Below are 18,806 nucleotides of genomic sequence, written 5' to 3' on the forward strand. Positions count from 1 at the left end.
AAATTTTATGTGAAAATTTAAAGAAAAGTGATTTTAGGCTTAAAATAACACTTGAGTTGACCACGGTCAACATTCTTGGTAAACGACCTCGGATCGGCGTTTTGACAATTCTGATAGGTTCTTATGATATTTTTGGACTTGTACGCACTTTTGGTTGGGGTCCGGGGTACCGGAGCGTATTTCGGCGCGTTATGTGAAAAATTATGAAAATGAGTTTTCAAGTTGAAAATCATGAGTTTTGATGATCGATTCTTGTTATTTGATGTTATTTTGATGATTTGAGGTGGCGAGCAAGTTTATATGATGTTATTACACTTGTCTCCATATTGGTTTGGAGTCCGAGGGGCTTAGGTGAGTTTCGACTAATATCGCTATAGCAAGAAATTTTACACTTTGTAGGTCCGAGTAAAATACTCCAAAGACCACTACAACACTCAAAAGAAATAACCCTCTTTTGATATTTCCACCTCACTATAATATCGCTCACTCTCTATTTTTTCTCTACACAGTCTATTTCTCACAATGCCTGAGAAATACTCTTTGCAACTATTGTATTGCTTCTCTTTCTGTGTGTTGAAATGAAGAAGCCGAAGCTCTCCTTTTATAGGAGAAATAGCCTACCTCTTCAACCAATCAGAATGAAGGATTGGTTGAAAATTTGCAATGTAAATTTTTTCTTTCTTCCGCCTAACAATTTGACATTTTCCTTCTGCAGCCTACCATTTTTAACAATGCAGAAGAGAGAAGATGGTTGCCAATCAAAGGAAGAAACTTTTCTGCCTTAATTTATGGGATGAACCCCACAAATCTCCCCTTCCAGTCCTATTCACCTGAAGGAGGTAGCATTGTCTTCTAGTTTGAGTGCATGCCGACAAGTTCTTTGCATAGCTCGAACTTGTCTCTTGGTACCACTTTGGTCAACATATCAGCAGGATTTTCACTCGTGTGAATCTTTTTGACCTGTAAAGATTCGTTCTCCACCTGCTCATGAATCCAATGATATCTCACATCTATATGCTTTGTTCTTGCATGGTACATGGAGTTCTTGCTCAAGCCTATTGCACTTTGACTATCACAATAGACGACATACTCTTTTTGATGCAATTCCAACTCTTGAAGAAACCGTTTGAGCCATACCATCTCCTTGCCAGCTTCTGTAGCGGCAATGTACTCTGCTTCAGTTGTTGAAAGTATAACACACTTCTGCAATTTAGACTGCTATGTTCCCTTTCTCCTCCACACTTGTAGGACACATCTTCTTGCTCAACTTTAGATGACTAGTAAGAGATGTGCTGACTGGCTTAGCATTCTTCATGTTGAAGCGTTCCAGTATACGTTCAATGTACTTCTCCTGAGACAGCTACAACTTTCCGCTTGTTCGCTCTCGAACTATCTTTATACCTAGAATTTGTTGTGGTAGGCCCAAGTCTTTCATATCAAATGAATTGGACAAATCTCCCTTCAACTTTGCGATAAATCCCTTGTCTTTTCCTACAATTAACATGTCATCCACATACAACAACAATATAATAAACTTATTTTCAGAAAAGCTTTTGAAGTATACACATGGATCAGAATATATCTTTGTGTAAGTTTGACTTTTCATGAATGAGTCAAACTTCTTGTACCACTGCCTTGGTGCCTGCTTCAACCCATAAAGACTCAAGTCGGGTATTACTATCTCTAAGTTTAACCCTTTAATTGGGGCTATCAATCTCTTGAGTTTACCCCAATTCCTTGTTAGCCTAATTTTCCTAGAATTAGTCCCTCTTTCTCAAGAAGAGCCTAATTTATAAAGGCATGAGTTAGTGTTTGCAACCACTAATTCTATAATTTTAGCATGAATTAGGCTAAATATTACTAATCCATAAGCAATTAAGCCCTAAAATTTAAGACCCATTAAATACCCACACTAGGGTTGTGTGACAACCCTAGCTATGAGGCCTAGCTACTCATAATAACAGCATAAATCAAAGATAAAGATGAAATATAAGCCATAATATTAAAGTACAAGATAAAAATCTAAAGTTTGAAGGTAAATCTACTCTAAAATTGCCCAAAAAAGGAAAAACCAGCCGTTTATGTGCTCTGCTAAAAAAAACTTAACCTAAAATTGATAAAAGGATCGATTTATACTAGGCTAAAAATTTCGGACAAAAATGCCCCTGCAGAGGTTTCGCGGACGCATAATTCTGACAACTTCTGGGCTTTTGACGCACTGATCACATTTGTGATTCGTGCTTCGCAGTTGTAGCTCAGTAAAAAGGGGAAAATGGGACTTAACCCATTTTTTCTCAACCCTAAACACTCTAGAGGCGATTTTTCAAGAATTTCTTCTTCCGAAAATTATTGGTAAGCTACTCTAATCCACTTATCGATCATGGTGAAGTCAGCAATGGATTCTTCCAATTCCCCGTTACTTTTCATGAGATTTAACATCAAATCTAGGATTTTCATTGTAGAAATTAGGGATTTGGGTAGAATTTAGGGATTTTACAAAATTGAGATTTAGACTTCAAATTGAGGTCGGATTTTGAAACAAATTACATAACCGGGCTCGGGGGTGAATGCATAATTGGATTTTGTTCTGGATCTCGGATTTGGATCAAGTGAGCACGGGGTTGACTTTCGTTGACTTTGTCAAATTCATCATGGATTGAACCTTTTTCATTCGCGGTTAGTTTCTAAAGCTCATTTTGAATTGTTTGATAGATAATTTGCTAGACTCTGTTGGTTTGGAAGATTGTTCGAAAGGCAAGGTCGTGGTTGGTTGATTGATTTGGTTGCGGAATGAGGTAAGTATCGTGTCTAACTTTGACTTGAGGGAATTAGGACTTGTTGGTCTATTTATTATGTGAATCATGTGGGGGAACAACGTATATGCCAAGTGACGAGTGTATATACGCCGTCGTGGGGTTAAAGCATGCGGGATTGGGTTATTTATTTCCATGTCTTCATTTGTTCCATGTTATCTCTTATTAAATATCTTAGTTACTACACGTTCTTACTTGTCATACATGCTTTACTTGTTATTTATTATTTAAGTGTTACTTTCTCACTCAATATCTACTTCTCTGCTACATGCTTCTAATTGCATTAATTGTATATTTTGTTGTCTCATGTTTTACTTGCTTTTACTGTTCTTATATTACTTGAAGTACTTTATTATGTTATTCTGTTTATGTGAGTTATCAAGATATTTCGATATTATTATTTTGCCAAGGTTTGGGATTACGAAATCTTGGCTATTCTCCATTTATGCTGGTAGTTCCTTATTGTTCCGCATGTTTCATTTCTATGTTGTGTTGATATTTCGTAAATAGTGATTTTGAGTTGTTTATGTTAATAAATTGATATTGGGGAATCGGGTTACGCACCTCAACGATAGTGAAATGAATTGATATTAGGGGATCGGGTTGCACGTCGCAACAAAAAATGATATGATATGATATTGAAAATGAGTTGTATGATGTAAAAGATAATGTGTTGAAACTTGGGATCGGGTTGCACACCACAACGAATTTGGTATGTTGTAGTTGTTTGTGGCTGTAGAGTTTATTCTCGGTGTTGTGATATGAGATTTTGTTATTCTGGGTCCCTCTGATAGATGACCTTCGGGTCCATTTATTTGAGTTTACCACTTTATCTATATTTTTATATTTTATTATTATTATTCGTACATGTTTATTGTAAGTGTCTTTCGTTACTCCTTCGTCGAGGTTAGGCTCAGCACTTACAGAGTATATGGGGTCGATTGTACTCATGCTACACTTCTGCACTTCTTGTGCAGATATCGGTATTGGTCCCATCGGCGTGTAGAGGAGTTATTGCCCGGATCAACTTACAGCAGGAGACATGAGGTAAAGTTGTTGGCGTTTGCGGTCCCTGAAGTCCCCTTCTATTATGTCTTTACTGTTTACCTTACTTCAAACAGTTGTATTTTGTTCAGACTTTATTTGTAGTATTCTAGTTGCTCATGTACTGGTGACACCAGATTTCTAGGAATAGACTAGACCGTGTTATGATGTGGATTTATCTTATGTAATTCAGTTTTGTTAATCTTTAATCACTACTGTTATGTTGTTTTAAATTCTAAAAATGGATAATTAATTATCTAACATTGGCTTGCCTGGCAAGTAGATGTTAGGCGCCATTACGGCTCCGAAGTTGGGATTCCGGGTTGTACACTGAAGCATGCAACTTACAAGTAGTTCTTGCATGCAGCTTGCATGTAGATCATGCAAGCAACTTATAAGCAGCTAAGGGTGGCAAGTAGGCCGGTCCTACGGGCTAAGTGGGTTGGGACCGTTAGGATCGCTAGAGGTAGGCTTATACCGGTCTCGTGGGCCGATTCTTAGCTAGGAACCATTAGGACCGGGCCCGTTTGGGCCGCCAAGAGATCGGGACCGGACTGGTCCTTTGGCGGGCCAAACGGGCCCAAAAATAATAGCCGTTTGGATTTTGAAAAAAGAGCTCTTGGGGGTTTAAAAAATAATCATTGGCTATTTAAAAAATAGCCATTTAACCCCCCTCCCCCTCCACAATTTAGTTTTAACCCCAAACTTTTTATTATTATACTTTTTCCCTGTTTTCAACTATAAATACCCCATCATTTTTTTATTTTCTTACAAAATCAATATCAATCTATCACAATCTCTCTCTAATTTTCTTATATACTTGCTACTATTGCTTATTTTATTCCAAAAAATAGTCAAAAAATATTGAGGTTATTACAATTTATGAAAAAACTGTGAAGTTAGTGAATTGAAGTCTTTAATGATAATCAATTTTCAACAAGTTGTTCGTCAATTCAGTAAACTCGTTCCAACTCTTAAGTCTTAATATTATAGTTTTGTTTGTTTTATTTATTTGCTATTACTTGATTAATTAAGATGTCTTCCTTAAGAAATATTTTTGGTACAAATAAGAATAAGGGAAAATTCAAGGCTGACGAATCTAGTGGTACTGTTGTTCCTCCTCCCCTGCCCCGGCTCCCCGAACCAAACCCCATACCAGTCCTACACCTGCTATTCTTGATACCGATAATAGTTTATTACAATTTACCGAGACTGAATTTTACCATAATATTGCACCCGGTGAACATTTAGACCATGAATTAATGAATGCTCTCTATTCTAATAATTACAATACTATTGATGAAAATGATGATGAGGAAACTGATCTTGATGAAAATCAATCGGACGATGATACACCCACTAGCCCTGCTCTTGATGTTGACCTAACTAGTGATAACGCCGCTAATCCAAATGATGATCCATCTAATACTCACGTTATTGCCCCTAGTTTTTCTAGAGAACCTACCAAACGGCAGGAAACATCTCCTGTTTGGCCATTGTTTACTCAACTAGTTCCAAAAAATAAGGCTAAGTGTAAAACTTGTGGTATGGATTTAGCTTTTAAATATTTTAGATCGCGGAGCGGGACGAGATCTTTGGCTAGACACATAAAAATAATACCCTAAAGATAACGTTAGATATCAACGTATGAAAGCTTTGGCCGAGGGAAAAAGTATACTTAGTCCTAGTTAGGCTGACCCTAGTACCGGTTCAAATTAATTTTAACCGAAAATTAACACTGTTACCGGTGGTATTTTATATTATGATCTAAAAAATATCGGGAAGAATTGGCAAAAATGATAATTGTTATGTGCTTACCCTATATTTTTCTTTCTGACCCTGCGTTTGTGCATTATATTAGAATTATTTTTAATCTTACTTATAAAGGTTTTCCTCGCACAAACGTAAAGAGCGATATTTATAAATATAAGCATGAATATGAACAATATTTGCGCTATTTATTTACTCATATAAATTATCGTGTTGCTATTACAATTGATATTGGTAGAAGTAACAACGACTATGATTACTTTAGTGTTACATGTCATTGGATTGATGAAGATTGGATAATGCAAAAGCGCATAATTGCTTATAAAATAATTACTTCACGTCACACATGGCAGTTTATTGCTAGCACATTTACGGATATTTGCAGATATTTTTGCTTTAGTGATAGAATAATGTAGGTTTCAATGGATAATGCTACTAATAACACAAATGTGATAGACTTGCTTACCACTACGCTAAATCCTGCATTTAGTAAAAATTTTCATGTTAGATGTATTTGTCATATTTACCATTTAATTGTGGGTGATGGTGTGAGAATTTTAAATATTCAAATTAAAAAGGTTAAAATGGCTCTTAACTGGCTTTTTCATCCAAACCCTAGAAGTAGACTTAGAGAATATTTTAAAAGATGCGATGAATGTGGCTAAGAGAAAGAAAGGTTCCTAAACCTTGTCCAACTAGATGGAATTACATGTATGAAAGTTTGTTTGTTGCATATGAATATAGAAACCCCATAAACTCAACGTTTAATGCACATGTAAGTGATGATGACGATTACCTTACGAATGAGGATTGGGCTAATGTTAAAATACTTGTTGATTTTTAAAAAAAATCTCATATTGCTACAAATGAATTTTCTGGGCAATATTGTCCTACTATTTCTAACTGTTTAGTTTATATTGCAGAACTTGCAAATTTGTTTGCTTATTTTTCTAAGGGTGAGGAAATTTATCAACTTGCTATTGATTTTATGAGAAAAAAATTTAAAAAATATGTTTTCCTTATTCCCCCTATTTATGGTGTTGCTGCTTTATTAAATCCTTGTATGAAATTAGGAGGTTCTCAATTTTGGTATGAAACTGTTTATAATGGTTTAGCACTTGAATATAATAAGTTCCCTAAACTTTCGGAAGCAATAACCTCAATTGGAATAAATGTTCAAACTACTTATAATGCTTATCAAGTTGTATTAAATCATGCTAGACCAAATGTTCCAACTCCTTCTTCTTTCTTATTCTCAATTTTTTAAAAGAATTGTGGGAGTAAGAGGACTTAGTGCTTGGACGAGGTTTAGGATTTTTTTGATTCTAGTAGTAATGATTTTTCACAACTAAATGGGCTTGAAGTTTATTTGTCGCAGCAACTTGAGGAAGTGAATCCCGACGACACCTTTAATATTTTGCAATGGTGGAAGGATAAAGAAAAACACTTTCCGATTCTTTCAAGAATGGCCCGAGACGTTTTAACTATTCAAGCTTCAATAGTGGCATAGAGCGCTTTCAATCAAGCAAGACTTCAAATCGGTGATTATATGGCGTCTATGAGGGAGAGCTTGGAAAAATCAGTACTTTTCAGAGATTGGATCCGTTCGAAAAGAAGAAATTTTGGACTTGCTGAATCACAACCAGAGGAAGACAAAGCTTACGAAGAAATGCTAGCTGAACGTGCTGAGGATGCTGCTTTGCCCGACAATGGAAGCGGCTATGAACAAGCTACTTTTCTGCCACCACCAACAAAACTTTCTCTGAACCTTGAAGGATTTATGAAGTTTGTAAGAGATAACATATAACTTGTATGAACAAAATTTAATATGTATTATGTAACTTGTATTTTGGCACATCTTGATTAGTTCCTTTTTCTTCTCAATGGCGATATTAGCACCTTGTTGTGCTCATTCCATAGGGAGGAGGAAGACTAAGCAAGATATTGCCATATTTTTTATTGCTATAATAAAATTACAAGGCATTGCTTTGAATATCTTTTGATAGTATTTTTATCTTTAAATTTGAATTAAAATATTATGTCACAATTCTATAATAAATTTACAAGGCATTGCCTTAGATATTTTTTTTAAATATTTTTTTGTATCTAATTTCTATTTAATTTTTAAAAAAAAATCAATGCTTAACCGTTGGGCCCATTTAGCCCATTGGGACTGCGGGCCTGGCCCGTTTAGCCCGTTGGGACTGCGGGCCTGGTCCGGTCCCAGGCCGATTCCTATAAAAAGGCCGTTTAGCCCGAGACTGTTTAGCCAATTTATTTAAGGACCGGGACCGGCCCGAGACCGTGACCCATGAGACAGACCCGGCCCACTTGCCACCCCTACAAGCACCTCCATAAAAGTCTTGTAACAGCTTCAAAAGCCTAGCATCAACTTCTTTTGTTCTATAAATAAGGAGCCACAAATAATTTATTTTGTACATCAGTTTGAAGTTGAATAATATATCAGTCTCTCTCTTTATATTTGTCTCTGATTTATTTATTTTTAATCTTTATTTTATAACATGTTATCAACATGAGATTTTGACATCTTTCTAAGCTTAAATTTGTGATCATTGATATGTCGAGAAAAGGTTACTTGTTTTGGGTGCTTGATGCTGAAATTTATCTTGATGCGATAGATTTGGCAGACACCATCGAAGATAAAATCCATATAAGGAAGGAACAAAAGCATGAAGTGGTGCAAGCAAAAAATACAGATAATGCATGATATAGATATGGAGGAAAATGGCACTAGTCACGTACATGTCGTACGCTAAAGCACATGATTGAGCTTTATCAAACCCCCCTAAACAAGACAGAAAAGAATGCTAAAATAAATTTTATTTCTGGAGATAATGTTGACTTCATGCATTTGAATGTAGCTCACTTCTTTGCGCTCCTAGAAGAAAATATAGGTCACCTGACCAGTGATGAATCGGTGAGAACTAAAATACTTTGATTTTTTGTTACTTGTTCTAGTTTGTACTGTTCTATCGTCTTGTAAATAAACTGCAAGCCATATTTTGGTAATGATATTTACTATAATATTTACTTTGTCTATATCGTTTTATTTTGAAGAACATATGAATATCTCTCAAGTTTTATTTAGATCAAAGATTAATCATAGAGACATATGCATGACTGATAGTGGAACAATTCATATCATATTCAAAAATCAGAAATATTTTTCTTATTTGCATATGAAAAAATACAGCTCAATACTTTGGTATTCCAATATATCAATTATAGATACCAAATACCGTACAAAACTTTTGTAAATGAAACAGTGGTGAATTCTAATTCATTAGAACCACATAAGAATATAAAATACAACCAATTCTTTTAAAACCGTCTCTGTCCAACACTCCAACGTGACAAGCAGTGGCACTGATGACTAATATCTGAAAAACTTCACGTGCAAAACAGATGGATCAAAAACATGTTGATTTCTTGCTCTTCCACTCGTCTCCACATGTGTAACAAAACTCATGACCTATCTGGTAAAATATTTGAAGTACTCACGGTCAAAAACTTAGCTCTTACAACATGAATAATCCTAAGTCAGCTACCTCTAAGAATAGATATAAAGTACTGCACAAATTTTACATGATAAGGATTGGAAGTGAACCATAATACTTAACATAAACTTAAACCTAGGTTGGGGCATTGGGCTTAGTCTTACTGGGATACTGGCAAGGAGTAACAACGTTGAAATACATTGGTTGGGAATTGATAACTTGGGATGGGCACTGAAGGAAGGTTTATTTAAATAATTCAGTATTTCGGAATTGCGGTATCCCCAAATATTGAAACCTCAATACCGAGGGCCATACCGAAATACCAAATAATAAAAAATTATATACTGAAGTAGTACTGAAATACCAAATAAATCGATAGCGAAATACCAAATTAATTCTGTCCAGTTCAAAATTGGATTTTTCGGATTTTACGATCACCCTTATTAATTTCTGATAATATAAGCTTGATTAAAGGCTCTAGAAGAGCTACAATATTTCTACCTAAGGGAACAAAACTTATCATGGAAGATGCATTATTCTCTTCCAAGTCCTGAAGAACCTTGTTGAGTTTTAAAGATATTCGCCGAATATAGGTATCATGTTGTGACAATAGATTAAATGAATGTTGCAAATAACTTTGTATTACAAAGAATGTCTTTGGCTAGAAGTATATTGTAGAGAAGTTACCAACTTTATCTTCTAGCTTATACTGTACAAAGATTAATATAATTAAAATATACTCTAGTGTAAATCAGAAGTTTACTAATTCAAATACTTTTGTGTTTTGGCATGGCCGATTGGGAGCATTTTGGATCAATAATAATGAGACAAATCGTTAAAAATTCAAACAAGCATCTATTAAAGAACTTAAGATTCTTACAAATGATAAATTTACTTGTAACTCTTGTTATCAAGAAAAAATGATCACTAGCTAGACCATTACCATTAAAGGTTGGCTTTGAATTTTCTGCTTTTTTAGAGCGTATACATGAGAATATATGTGAACATGTTTACCTACCCAACGGGTTATTTAGATTTTTATGATTCTAATAGATGCATCTTCTTGATGGTCTCATGTGTGCCTACTATCATCTTACAACCTGGCGCTTGCGAAACTATTGGCACAAAAAATTCGATTAAGGGCACAATTCCTTGATTTTCATATAAAGGATATTCACCTTGATAATGCTGAAAAATTCTCATATCAAGCTTTTGATGACTATTGTTTATTAGCTGGGATAAAAGTTGAACATATTGTAGCTCATGTTCATACTCAAAATGACCTTGTAGAGTCATTTGTTAAATGTCTGCAATTGATAGCAAGATTATTACGTATGAAAACAAAGTTGCCCACAACTCTTTGGGGTCATGCTATCTTGCATGCAACATCATTTCTTCGTCTCAGACCGACATATTATAATAAATACTCTCGTCACAATTAGTTTTTAGTTATGAACAAAATATTTTCATTTATGAATTTTTTGATGTGATGTATATGTGCTAGTAGCACCACCATAGCGCATTAAGATGTGGCCGCAAAGAAGGTTATGAATATATATTGGGTTTAAATTACCCTCTATTATTCGCTACCTTGAATTATTGATGGAAAATTTATTCATTGCTCGATTTGCAGATTGTGTGAAAAGTTTACAAATAGCTCATGCAGGTAGCTTACAAGCAACTCCAGAATAGCCTTGCAGCAGCTTCCTTAAAAGCCTCGCATCAACTTCCGTTCTTCTAAATAAGGAGCCAAAGCAGTCTATTTTGTACATCAATTTGAAGTTGAATAATATATCAGTCTCTCTATACTTGTCTATGGTTTATTTACTTTTAGTCTTTATTTTATAACAAAAACAATTTTCTTTTTTCTTTTTTTAGCTTTTATTTGATTATGGTTTTGAAAACTTGTTTTCAAGCACGTTTTTTGTAATTGTTAAAGTGTGGAAACAATTGTATTTGAAATGGAATCGCATTTATTCTAGAAAACTATTATAGTTGTTTTTAGGGAAACAATGCATTTGTGATGCTAGAATTTGTTAGTTAGTTCAAACAACCTTCCTCATGCAAGAACTTTTACTTTTACAATCTATTTAATATGTATAATAAAAAAATTCTCATCAACTTTAGGCACTTTGAAGCCAAACAAGCATATTGTTGAACAACCTCATTACATATTTTCTCCCACCAACTTTTTTTTCCCGGGATAGCTTGTGTGCATCTCGACTATTCCATCGGGTACCTGCTACTTCCCACCAATATAAGTACCAGGCAACTCTGCAACTAAGGCTTAGACAGATGAGAAGAATTCACCTAGTGTATCTTGCCTCCGCTAAGATTTGAACCTAAGACCTCATGATTCACCTAGTATTATCACCAAGAACTTTGTAAGCACTCCATAACTCCACTTACAATGCTCATAAGCTGGTGAAATATATCACAAGTCACAAATACTTGTTTTTTTCAGGATATGCTGAAGTTCAAAGTTGGCCAATATAATTGCAATATAAGATAGAAATTATGTACATAACATAAAAGTTCATTATCGCTCTCCTTATCCATGAATGTAACTAGAAAAGTTAGACCAAACTTTCAAAGGAAAGGAAGAAAATGCTTCAGCAGAATACTGAAAATCTTCATAGTCACTGACGCCAATCCAATGCTAAATATCAGATTCCTATCAAAGCAAGTCAAAGTATTTGATCATTCTAAAATAATCCTGGCAAAACTTGTCTATATTAGATACTGGTATCTGTACTAAAAGCAATTTGAGATTGCTTGTGTCGACGAGTGCAGGAAGTTGAGGGCATGTACAGTTGAAACAGATACTTGATTACTCTAAGGTTCATCTGTATCACTTCCTCCAAGTTGAGCGTCTTGACTTAATGAATAGCTGCTTCCATCTGGACCCAAGACCTTAAACCTACTTAACAGGATGAACCAAAAAGTAAATCAAGGCATTTGGATGATATTTGGTTGAAGTTAAAAAAAAACGTATTTGAAGTTGAAGTTGAAAAGGAGTAATTGGATGTTGAATTTGTGTTCAAACATGAATTTCACTTAAGAAAACAATTATCGTTTTGTGAGAAAAACCCGTTATTTCACTGGAAATACTCCTCAAACAAGTTTTCAATATTTGCAGATATTGATCGTCAAACCATTATCTGCAGATACTGAAGTGAAATATTGTGTATGACAAAAGGTTAAGATTGTGACATGATTAAACACCAAACTGAAATGCGAAAGAAACACGATGATACCTCTCAAGGATGAATTTCCCTTCCTTGTACTTTTGGCTTTTCTGCTCTGCAGCTTCCTGAAATTATTCAAGCGCTGTTGGTACAACAAATCGTGCTAGCTAGACATAAAAAGTGAAGAACTAATACAGAGTCGTGAAATAGTGAAAAGGAGACTCACATATTTCCACCCCACAATAGAGCCACATCCCACACAGAATATGTCAACAACAGTGTGCATTCCAGTCAGCATTGCCCGCTCTTCTTTCTCTCCAAGAGTAACATTCACACTGCGATGCCAATAAAGGAGCAGAACATAATGTACACTCTCGTAAGCGGAAAGCATAAACTATAGGATATAGTGGCTAGGCACATTTTCTGACATTCCGCAAAATAGCATCCAAGATATGTTAGTTTGGTTTTCTTGTTGAGACGGGATAAGACATTCCAGGAAGTCAAATACTTACCGCAAAATCCCAGCAGAGAGAAGAAATAATTAAAGTAATGGGGAAGTATTTACACCTATTTATAGAAAATCCATCTGAAATGGCAGGTTATATTGAACACTTACACTCGATCAAAGAGGTAAGCCTTCCCATGCTTGCATTGGAATGACTGGAAAAAACGGTGAAAAGCCGGTTAGGATACATATGCCTGTGCCGTTGTCACAAAATAGCTAATCCACACAGAAAACATAGTTGTATAAACCAGAAGTTTCCAAATAGTCAAGTCCGCTGAGGCTGAGTGATAACACTTTAATATGAAATAGCAGATATGCCTACTTAACATAAAGAAAAAGAAAACGAGGTTGGTATGTCTAATGAAGCAGTTTCAGTCTCACTGGACACATATACTGAAGCAAAGGTCATATATCATCCAACAGGTGCAGTGTATGATAGATTAAGAACATATTTACCGATTGCTCCTATATTTAAGCCAGAAGTTAAACCATTCAAAGTTGTACGTCCAAACTCAAGAGGAAAACACTAAATAAGAAACACTTGCGATGAAAGTCCATTATGTCCAGTCCCAATTTGACACCACAACACAGACTTCATGTGCACCACCCAACTTTCTATTACATAGTTTTCATCTTCCTTGATGCTTGTTCTACGTAAAACAAAATCCTGCTGAACATCATTTTTTCTATCTATCAATTCAAAGTGAAAGAAAGGTATCTACAAATAGCATGCACATTAGGAGTTTTTGGAATTCAAAAGTAAATAATCCCTCCAACCATCTAATATGGTTGTGCAGAGTTTGACTGGATATAGAATTTAAGATGTTAATTGGACTTTGCATTACATTGATAGTAGAAAAAGGTATCACCTTGGTAGAGAAAACGTCACCCAAACTTTAATATTTGAATAGGTGAATGAATTTGAATCTTGAAAATTGTGAAAGTTGGAACTTATCTACATCAATTGCGACAGTTGTGTAGAATAATATTATTCGTAGAGTGGTTTAAAATATGTTGGACGTACCAAAATAGAAAAAGTGCTATGTAAATTTGGACAGTAGGGATAACCTGGCTACTAGGATAAGTTAAGATAATTAAGGCCCACACTAAGCAGAGATAAAAGGATTTGGTAAAAACACATAATAAAAGTAAAGAAGGCACAATTGTACACAATTTCAAACACCGAACAAATAATGGAGAAACCAGAAAGATGGATGATCAATTCTCCACGAAACTGACAACCATACACGCCTGTTACAAGAAGAGGCTGATTTAGAGGACAATTTTATGAACCACCTGAAAACTCAAGGCACTAGGATAAGGAGTAGCTTAGAACCCCTCCAAAACTCAAGGCACTAGGATGCCACAACCACGGGAGTAATTAGATACAGCAGACAAGTGGACCATAGAAGTATTTATGCACTCCCCAAAAAATTGAATGCTACTTAGAGGACAGGGATGAGTGCAGCGATTATCACTGTTCCTCCCACCCTAGAGACCTAAAGATCTTGATCGCAGCAGTTCCACACCCTCAGCCACCATATAATCCACTGATTAAAAGAATAGGCACGGCCATGGGCACCTGCTGGCCTTCAACCTGGACCATGTTCAGCCAACATTTTTCCCCAGTCCACACCTTGTGCCCTGTGTAGATACAATTTCTTTTTCTTTTTTCATTTTGAGAGTTCCAGGTGGAAAAGATATACCGAGTTAGAGAATTAAATTCGTTCTCCGTTTGCAATCATGTACCAAGTTTCATGCAGCTCATTAGGCAGTATGGAACTTGCAGTACAGATTAAACACCGTTATTCCCTTCTAGCACAAAAGTAACGAGTTGACCGTCACACATTAACCAACCCAAAGTTATAAAAAGGAAGAACTCAGCCTATGCAGAACGTATAGTTAGTCCTAAAACAGGATAAAGAGGAAAATTCCTTCTAGCGGAAAAGTAACAACTTGACATTGCAAATAAACCAACCAAAAGTTGTAAAAAGGAAAAACCTCTGCCTATGTACAAACTATAGTCTATTTCAAAAGCGGATAAAAGAGGAGGATTACAGTAGTTTGACGATCTGGTTAAATCAGTGAAACATTAATCAATAAGATGATCATCTGGATTACATATGATCAACGTTGTCGACCCCAACTAGTTTGGTACTTAGACCTAACAATAAAAAGGAAGGATATAAATGTTATAATCATTTTCCTTCAAGCCTAAGATAAATGTCAATTGTATAAAGAACACAAAAACAAACAAGAAAAAACTAATACATTCAAAACAAAACCCATCAAAACGAACTCATCAAAGAACTAAGCCTGGTATATAAATGGAGAAGCGTACTGGAGCGGACTCATTATCCCCGAGTTTTGAAGGGCACAGTTGGTCCTAAGGGTTAGCCCCAGATGGATTTCTAAGCCAATGAAAAGAAACTAATAAATCCAAAACAAGACCCACAATGTAAGAATCAAATAAGGATTCCACAAAGAACTAAGCCCGTTAGCAGTTGATCCTAAGGGTTGGATACTACAGAATCACAAGCCTACAAGTGTAAAGTAGTACAACACAAACAACACAAGCCAATCATGGACTATGTAGATAAATAGATAAAAAGGATATATACCCTAGAAATAAGGTGATCAAGAAGAGCAAAATGGGTGTGACAGTGCTTGCATCTATAGATGTTTCCTTCAAGACTGATCACAAAAAGTCTACCCATCTTCTTCAAACTATACCCCTTGAAAAAACACATAAAAAAAGGAGAGATAGTTTTATCAGCAAAATCAAGAAAAGCTCAGATTGAAAAAACAAAACAAGAATCAAGGAACAATCGATCGTGACCCACTATAATACAATGTACAAAAACAGAAAAAGATTAACACCAGATGACAATTGATGTTACCTTTTTGCAGCAGAGTTTTGGAAGTAGAAAACAAGTAAGCCACCCAGAACGGTTGAGCCTTGTGTTATTTTTACCTATTTATACCTGTGGAGGGACTGCATAGAAAATTATACTAAGCCCACTGTCCAATAGGAATTTAACTCCTTTTTTTTCTTTTTTGCTTTTTCTTTATAATTTGCATGATGAGAAAACGACGAAAATGGTCCACCTATTTCCCTAATTACCATTTTTGAACGATTTTTATCCGTTCCTTAACTCCAACTGCGTCTTTAATTTGCAATGGCTGATAAATAACCCCCATATTTCAACTTCACTGTCAAAAGAACTAAGCGGGCGTTTGGACATAATAATTGTAAAATTTCGGAAAAAGTAAAATATTTTTTCAAGTTGAAAATGTTATTTAAAAATTAGAGTTGTGTTTGGATATAAATACAATTTGGAACTATTTTTGAATTTTTGCGAGTGTTTTCAAGTGAAAATTTTGGAAAACAACGTTTTGGAGTTTTTCAAATTTCGAAAAATTCTAAAATTCAACCTCTAAGTGAAATTTAAAATTTTCATGGTCAAACACTGATTTTGGAAACAAAATAAAATAAAATTCGAAAAAAGGAATTTTTTATGCAAACGGGCCCTTAAGTCACACTAGAAATGGAAATCTATTTTACTTTCATTACCAACTGAATTTTACTTTGCATCGACATATGATGTGTTTTCTTCCATTAGTATATCAAAAAGTTTGAAAATGTTAATGGTCAATGACTGGATATTAAGATTGGAGAATGAAAATGTCAATTGTTCATTGTTGTGGGAGGATATTGATTTTAAGGTAAAGTTGGGAGATAGAAAATGATTTTCATCCAAAAAATAATAAAAATAAACAAGATCATGCTCAGAGTTGATTGTGTTGTTACAAATTACATAGTCAAAGATATGGATCAGTTATTACGATTACGGATAATCCCTTTTTATTTGGTATGCTGATCCGCATAATCACCAGCGGATCTACTATTAATTTATTTTTGTTATAAATAGTATTTTATATGGTGGATGTCTATACTTTCGAGAGATTTTAGGATTTGTTACTTGGTGGCTAAGTCACTTTTTTTCTATAAATAGAGGGGTTCCATTCCATTGTAATTCATCTCAAATCAATAAGAATTTTCTATCTCTACTTTTCACGCAATACTCTTCTTCTTTTATTGTTTTATAACACGGTATCAACACGAAACTCTAACCAATTAATTAGAGGCATTTTCGTTGATCACCAGGCTTTGGGATACGGGCATGGTGCTCAACTTGTACATAATATTGAGCATCATGATTGTCAATTGTTCCATGAACTTCCTTGAGGAATAAATTATGGATTAAAGATAAGTATTTTACCTTATTTTTCTCTTTTAAATTCTTGAAATTCTATAATTTGATTTTAAATACAAGCAAAGACAATAAATTTTGATTATAACTCTAATGGAGTTTGTAAGAAATTATAACCACCCAAAGTGGTAAAATTTTTATGTCTTGCCATTATCAAATTCATGTATGATTGTGAGCACAAGAAGTGGAAACCCGTCCCATTGAATTTGCTTCATTCTCGTCCCTAAAGAGAATGTGGTAGGAGTATGTGATAAGTCTGAAAGAAGACAAAATTATTACCGTGAAGGTATCAATGGATGTGGATGTGGACGTGGCAATAGATGAAATTATAATTGTCATTATTATGGTAATGAGAACAATAAGGATTCTCAAAATAATCCTCCACTCTGTGAAAGTAATGTTTGTCGTTGATTTGACATGAGATTTTGTAAAGAACATATAGATGATTATGGTCCATTCATGGTGTAAATGTGAAAACATGTGATTTATGAATACACATTCATTCTTGAAAGAATATAATCGTGCTAGTGGTAGCGAATATACCCCTACTCTCCTCTAGAAGGAGGTTTGAGAGGAAAAAAGAAAATAACGTCATTATTATGACATGAATGATCATTGGTCGCGTACCTATTGTACGCCAAATTTTTTTGGCAATGTGATTATTAAAGGACAACAGTAATGCAATAAGTAGATCTTGCATATAATTTTGACCATGACCATAATGGTATAACTTTCTCTTTGAGAAAGAAATTCACCATATAGATGTTGATGAATATATGATAGTACAAAATTAATTGAGAGCTCTAGAAGAGCCAATTATTACTATTTTGGAGGAATACAATTGATTATCAATAAGGCATTGTGTTATAGTAAGTCTGTCACGACCCAAATTTCCCTCCGTAGGATGTCGTGATGGCACCTAGTCTCTATGACTAGGTAAGCCTAACATTTGTACGGAATAATAGAATATAAGCTGAACTCAAACCTCAACATATGAAATATAAATAGAATCCGCGATTCAAATAATTACAACTCCCAAAACTAGGTAGAAATAAGTCACAAGATTCTAAGAGAAAATACTAAGTGTCTCTATACATTAGAGTCTAAATACAATAATGAAAAATGACATAATAAGGATAGAGGGGGACTCTGAGGTTTGCGGACGCTGGCATATGTACCTTGAAATCTCCACGTACAGGCTATCTCACTAGTGTCTGGCCTGGTAGGAAGAACTGGATTTGCACAAAAAGATATGCAGAAGAGTAGCATGAGTACACCACAACAGTACCTAGTAAGTGCCAAGCCTAACTTCGGTAGAGTAGTGACGAGGTTAGGTCGGGGCCCTACTAGAATAAAAAGGAAACAAGGTAAAAGATATAATAATATAATGAAACGACTAAGAATTTAACAATGAGGAATTACAGAAAGGTAACAACACAGTAAATAGAGGTAAACAAGAGGGGCACTCCTGAGGTATCTCCTGGTAGTCCCAAATGTAAATACACAACAGGGGAGCTCCCGAGTTACCGCTTCGTAGTCCCAAAAGTAAATATGTATCGGGGAGCTCCCGAGGTACCGCCTCTGTCACGACCCGAAATTTCCACCTTCGGACCGTGATGACGCCTAACATTTCACTTGCTAAGCAAGCCAACGTTAGAATAGTATTAACCAATTTTTAAACAATCTTTACATTA

General features: G+C 35.1%; 1 protein-coding gene across 3 annotated transcripts; it reads right to left on the reverse strand.

The window, feature by feature from the left end:
* Nucleotides 1-11,616: 11,616 nt before the first annotated feature.
* On the reverse strand, nt 11,617-15,856 carry LOC104086097 (protein yippee-like). 3 transcript variants are annotated; one of them, XM_009590265.4, is made up of 6 exons: nt 15,739-15,856; nt 15,460-15,573; nt 12,950-12,993; nt 12,560-12,668; nt 12,403-12,458; nt 11,617-12,065 (listed from the first exon to the last, which is right to left on the reverse strand). In XM_009590265.4, the coding sequence occupies exons 2-6, from the start codon at nt 15,553-15,555 to the stop codon at nt 11,981-11,983; spliced, it is 390 nt and encodes a 129-aa protein (XP_009588560.1). In that variant the 5' UTR covers nt 15,556-15,573; nt 15,739-15,856; the 3' UTR covers nt 11,617-11,980. The 3 variants fall into 3 exon arrangements, with proteins under 3 accessions (XP_009588560.1, XP_009588561.1, XP_070037887.1); XM_009590266.4 differs by having other exon boundaries at nt 15,460-15,565; nt 15,739-15,833; XM_070181786.1 differs by having other exon boundaries at nt 15,460-15,558; nt 15,703-15,785.
* Nucleotides 15,857-18,806: the final 2,950 nt, after the last annotated feature.

The sequence above is a fragment of the Nicotiana tomentosiformis genome, chromosome 7, assembly GCF_000390325.3.
Source record: "Nicotiana tomentosiformis chromosome 7, ASM39032v3, whole genome shotgun sequence".
Taxonomy (NCBI): Eukaryota; Viridiplantae; Streptophyta; class Magnoliopsida; order Solanales; family Solanaceae; genus Nicotiana; species Nicotiana tomentosiformis.

Coding starts and splice junctions, on each gene's coding strand:
- LOC104086097 (XM_009590265.4), bottom strand. CDS start 15,555: ATGGGTAGACTTTTTGTGATCAGTCTTGAAGGAAACATCTATAGATGC. Junction 12,459..12,559: donor CTATTGTGGGGTGGAAATAT/GTGAGTCTCCTT, acceptor GAATAATTTCAG/GAAGCTGCAGAGCAGAAAAG. Junction 12,066..12,402: donor GGGAAATTCATCCTTGAGAG/GTATCATCGTGT, acceptor CCTGTTAAGTAG/GTTTAAGGTCTTGGGTCCAG.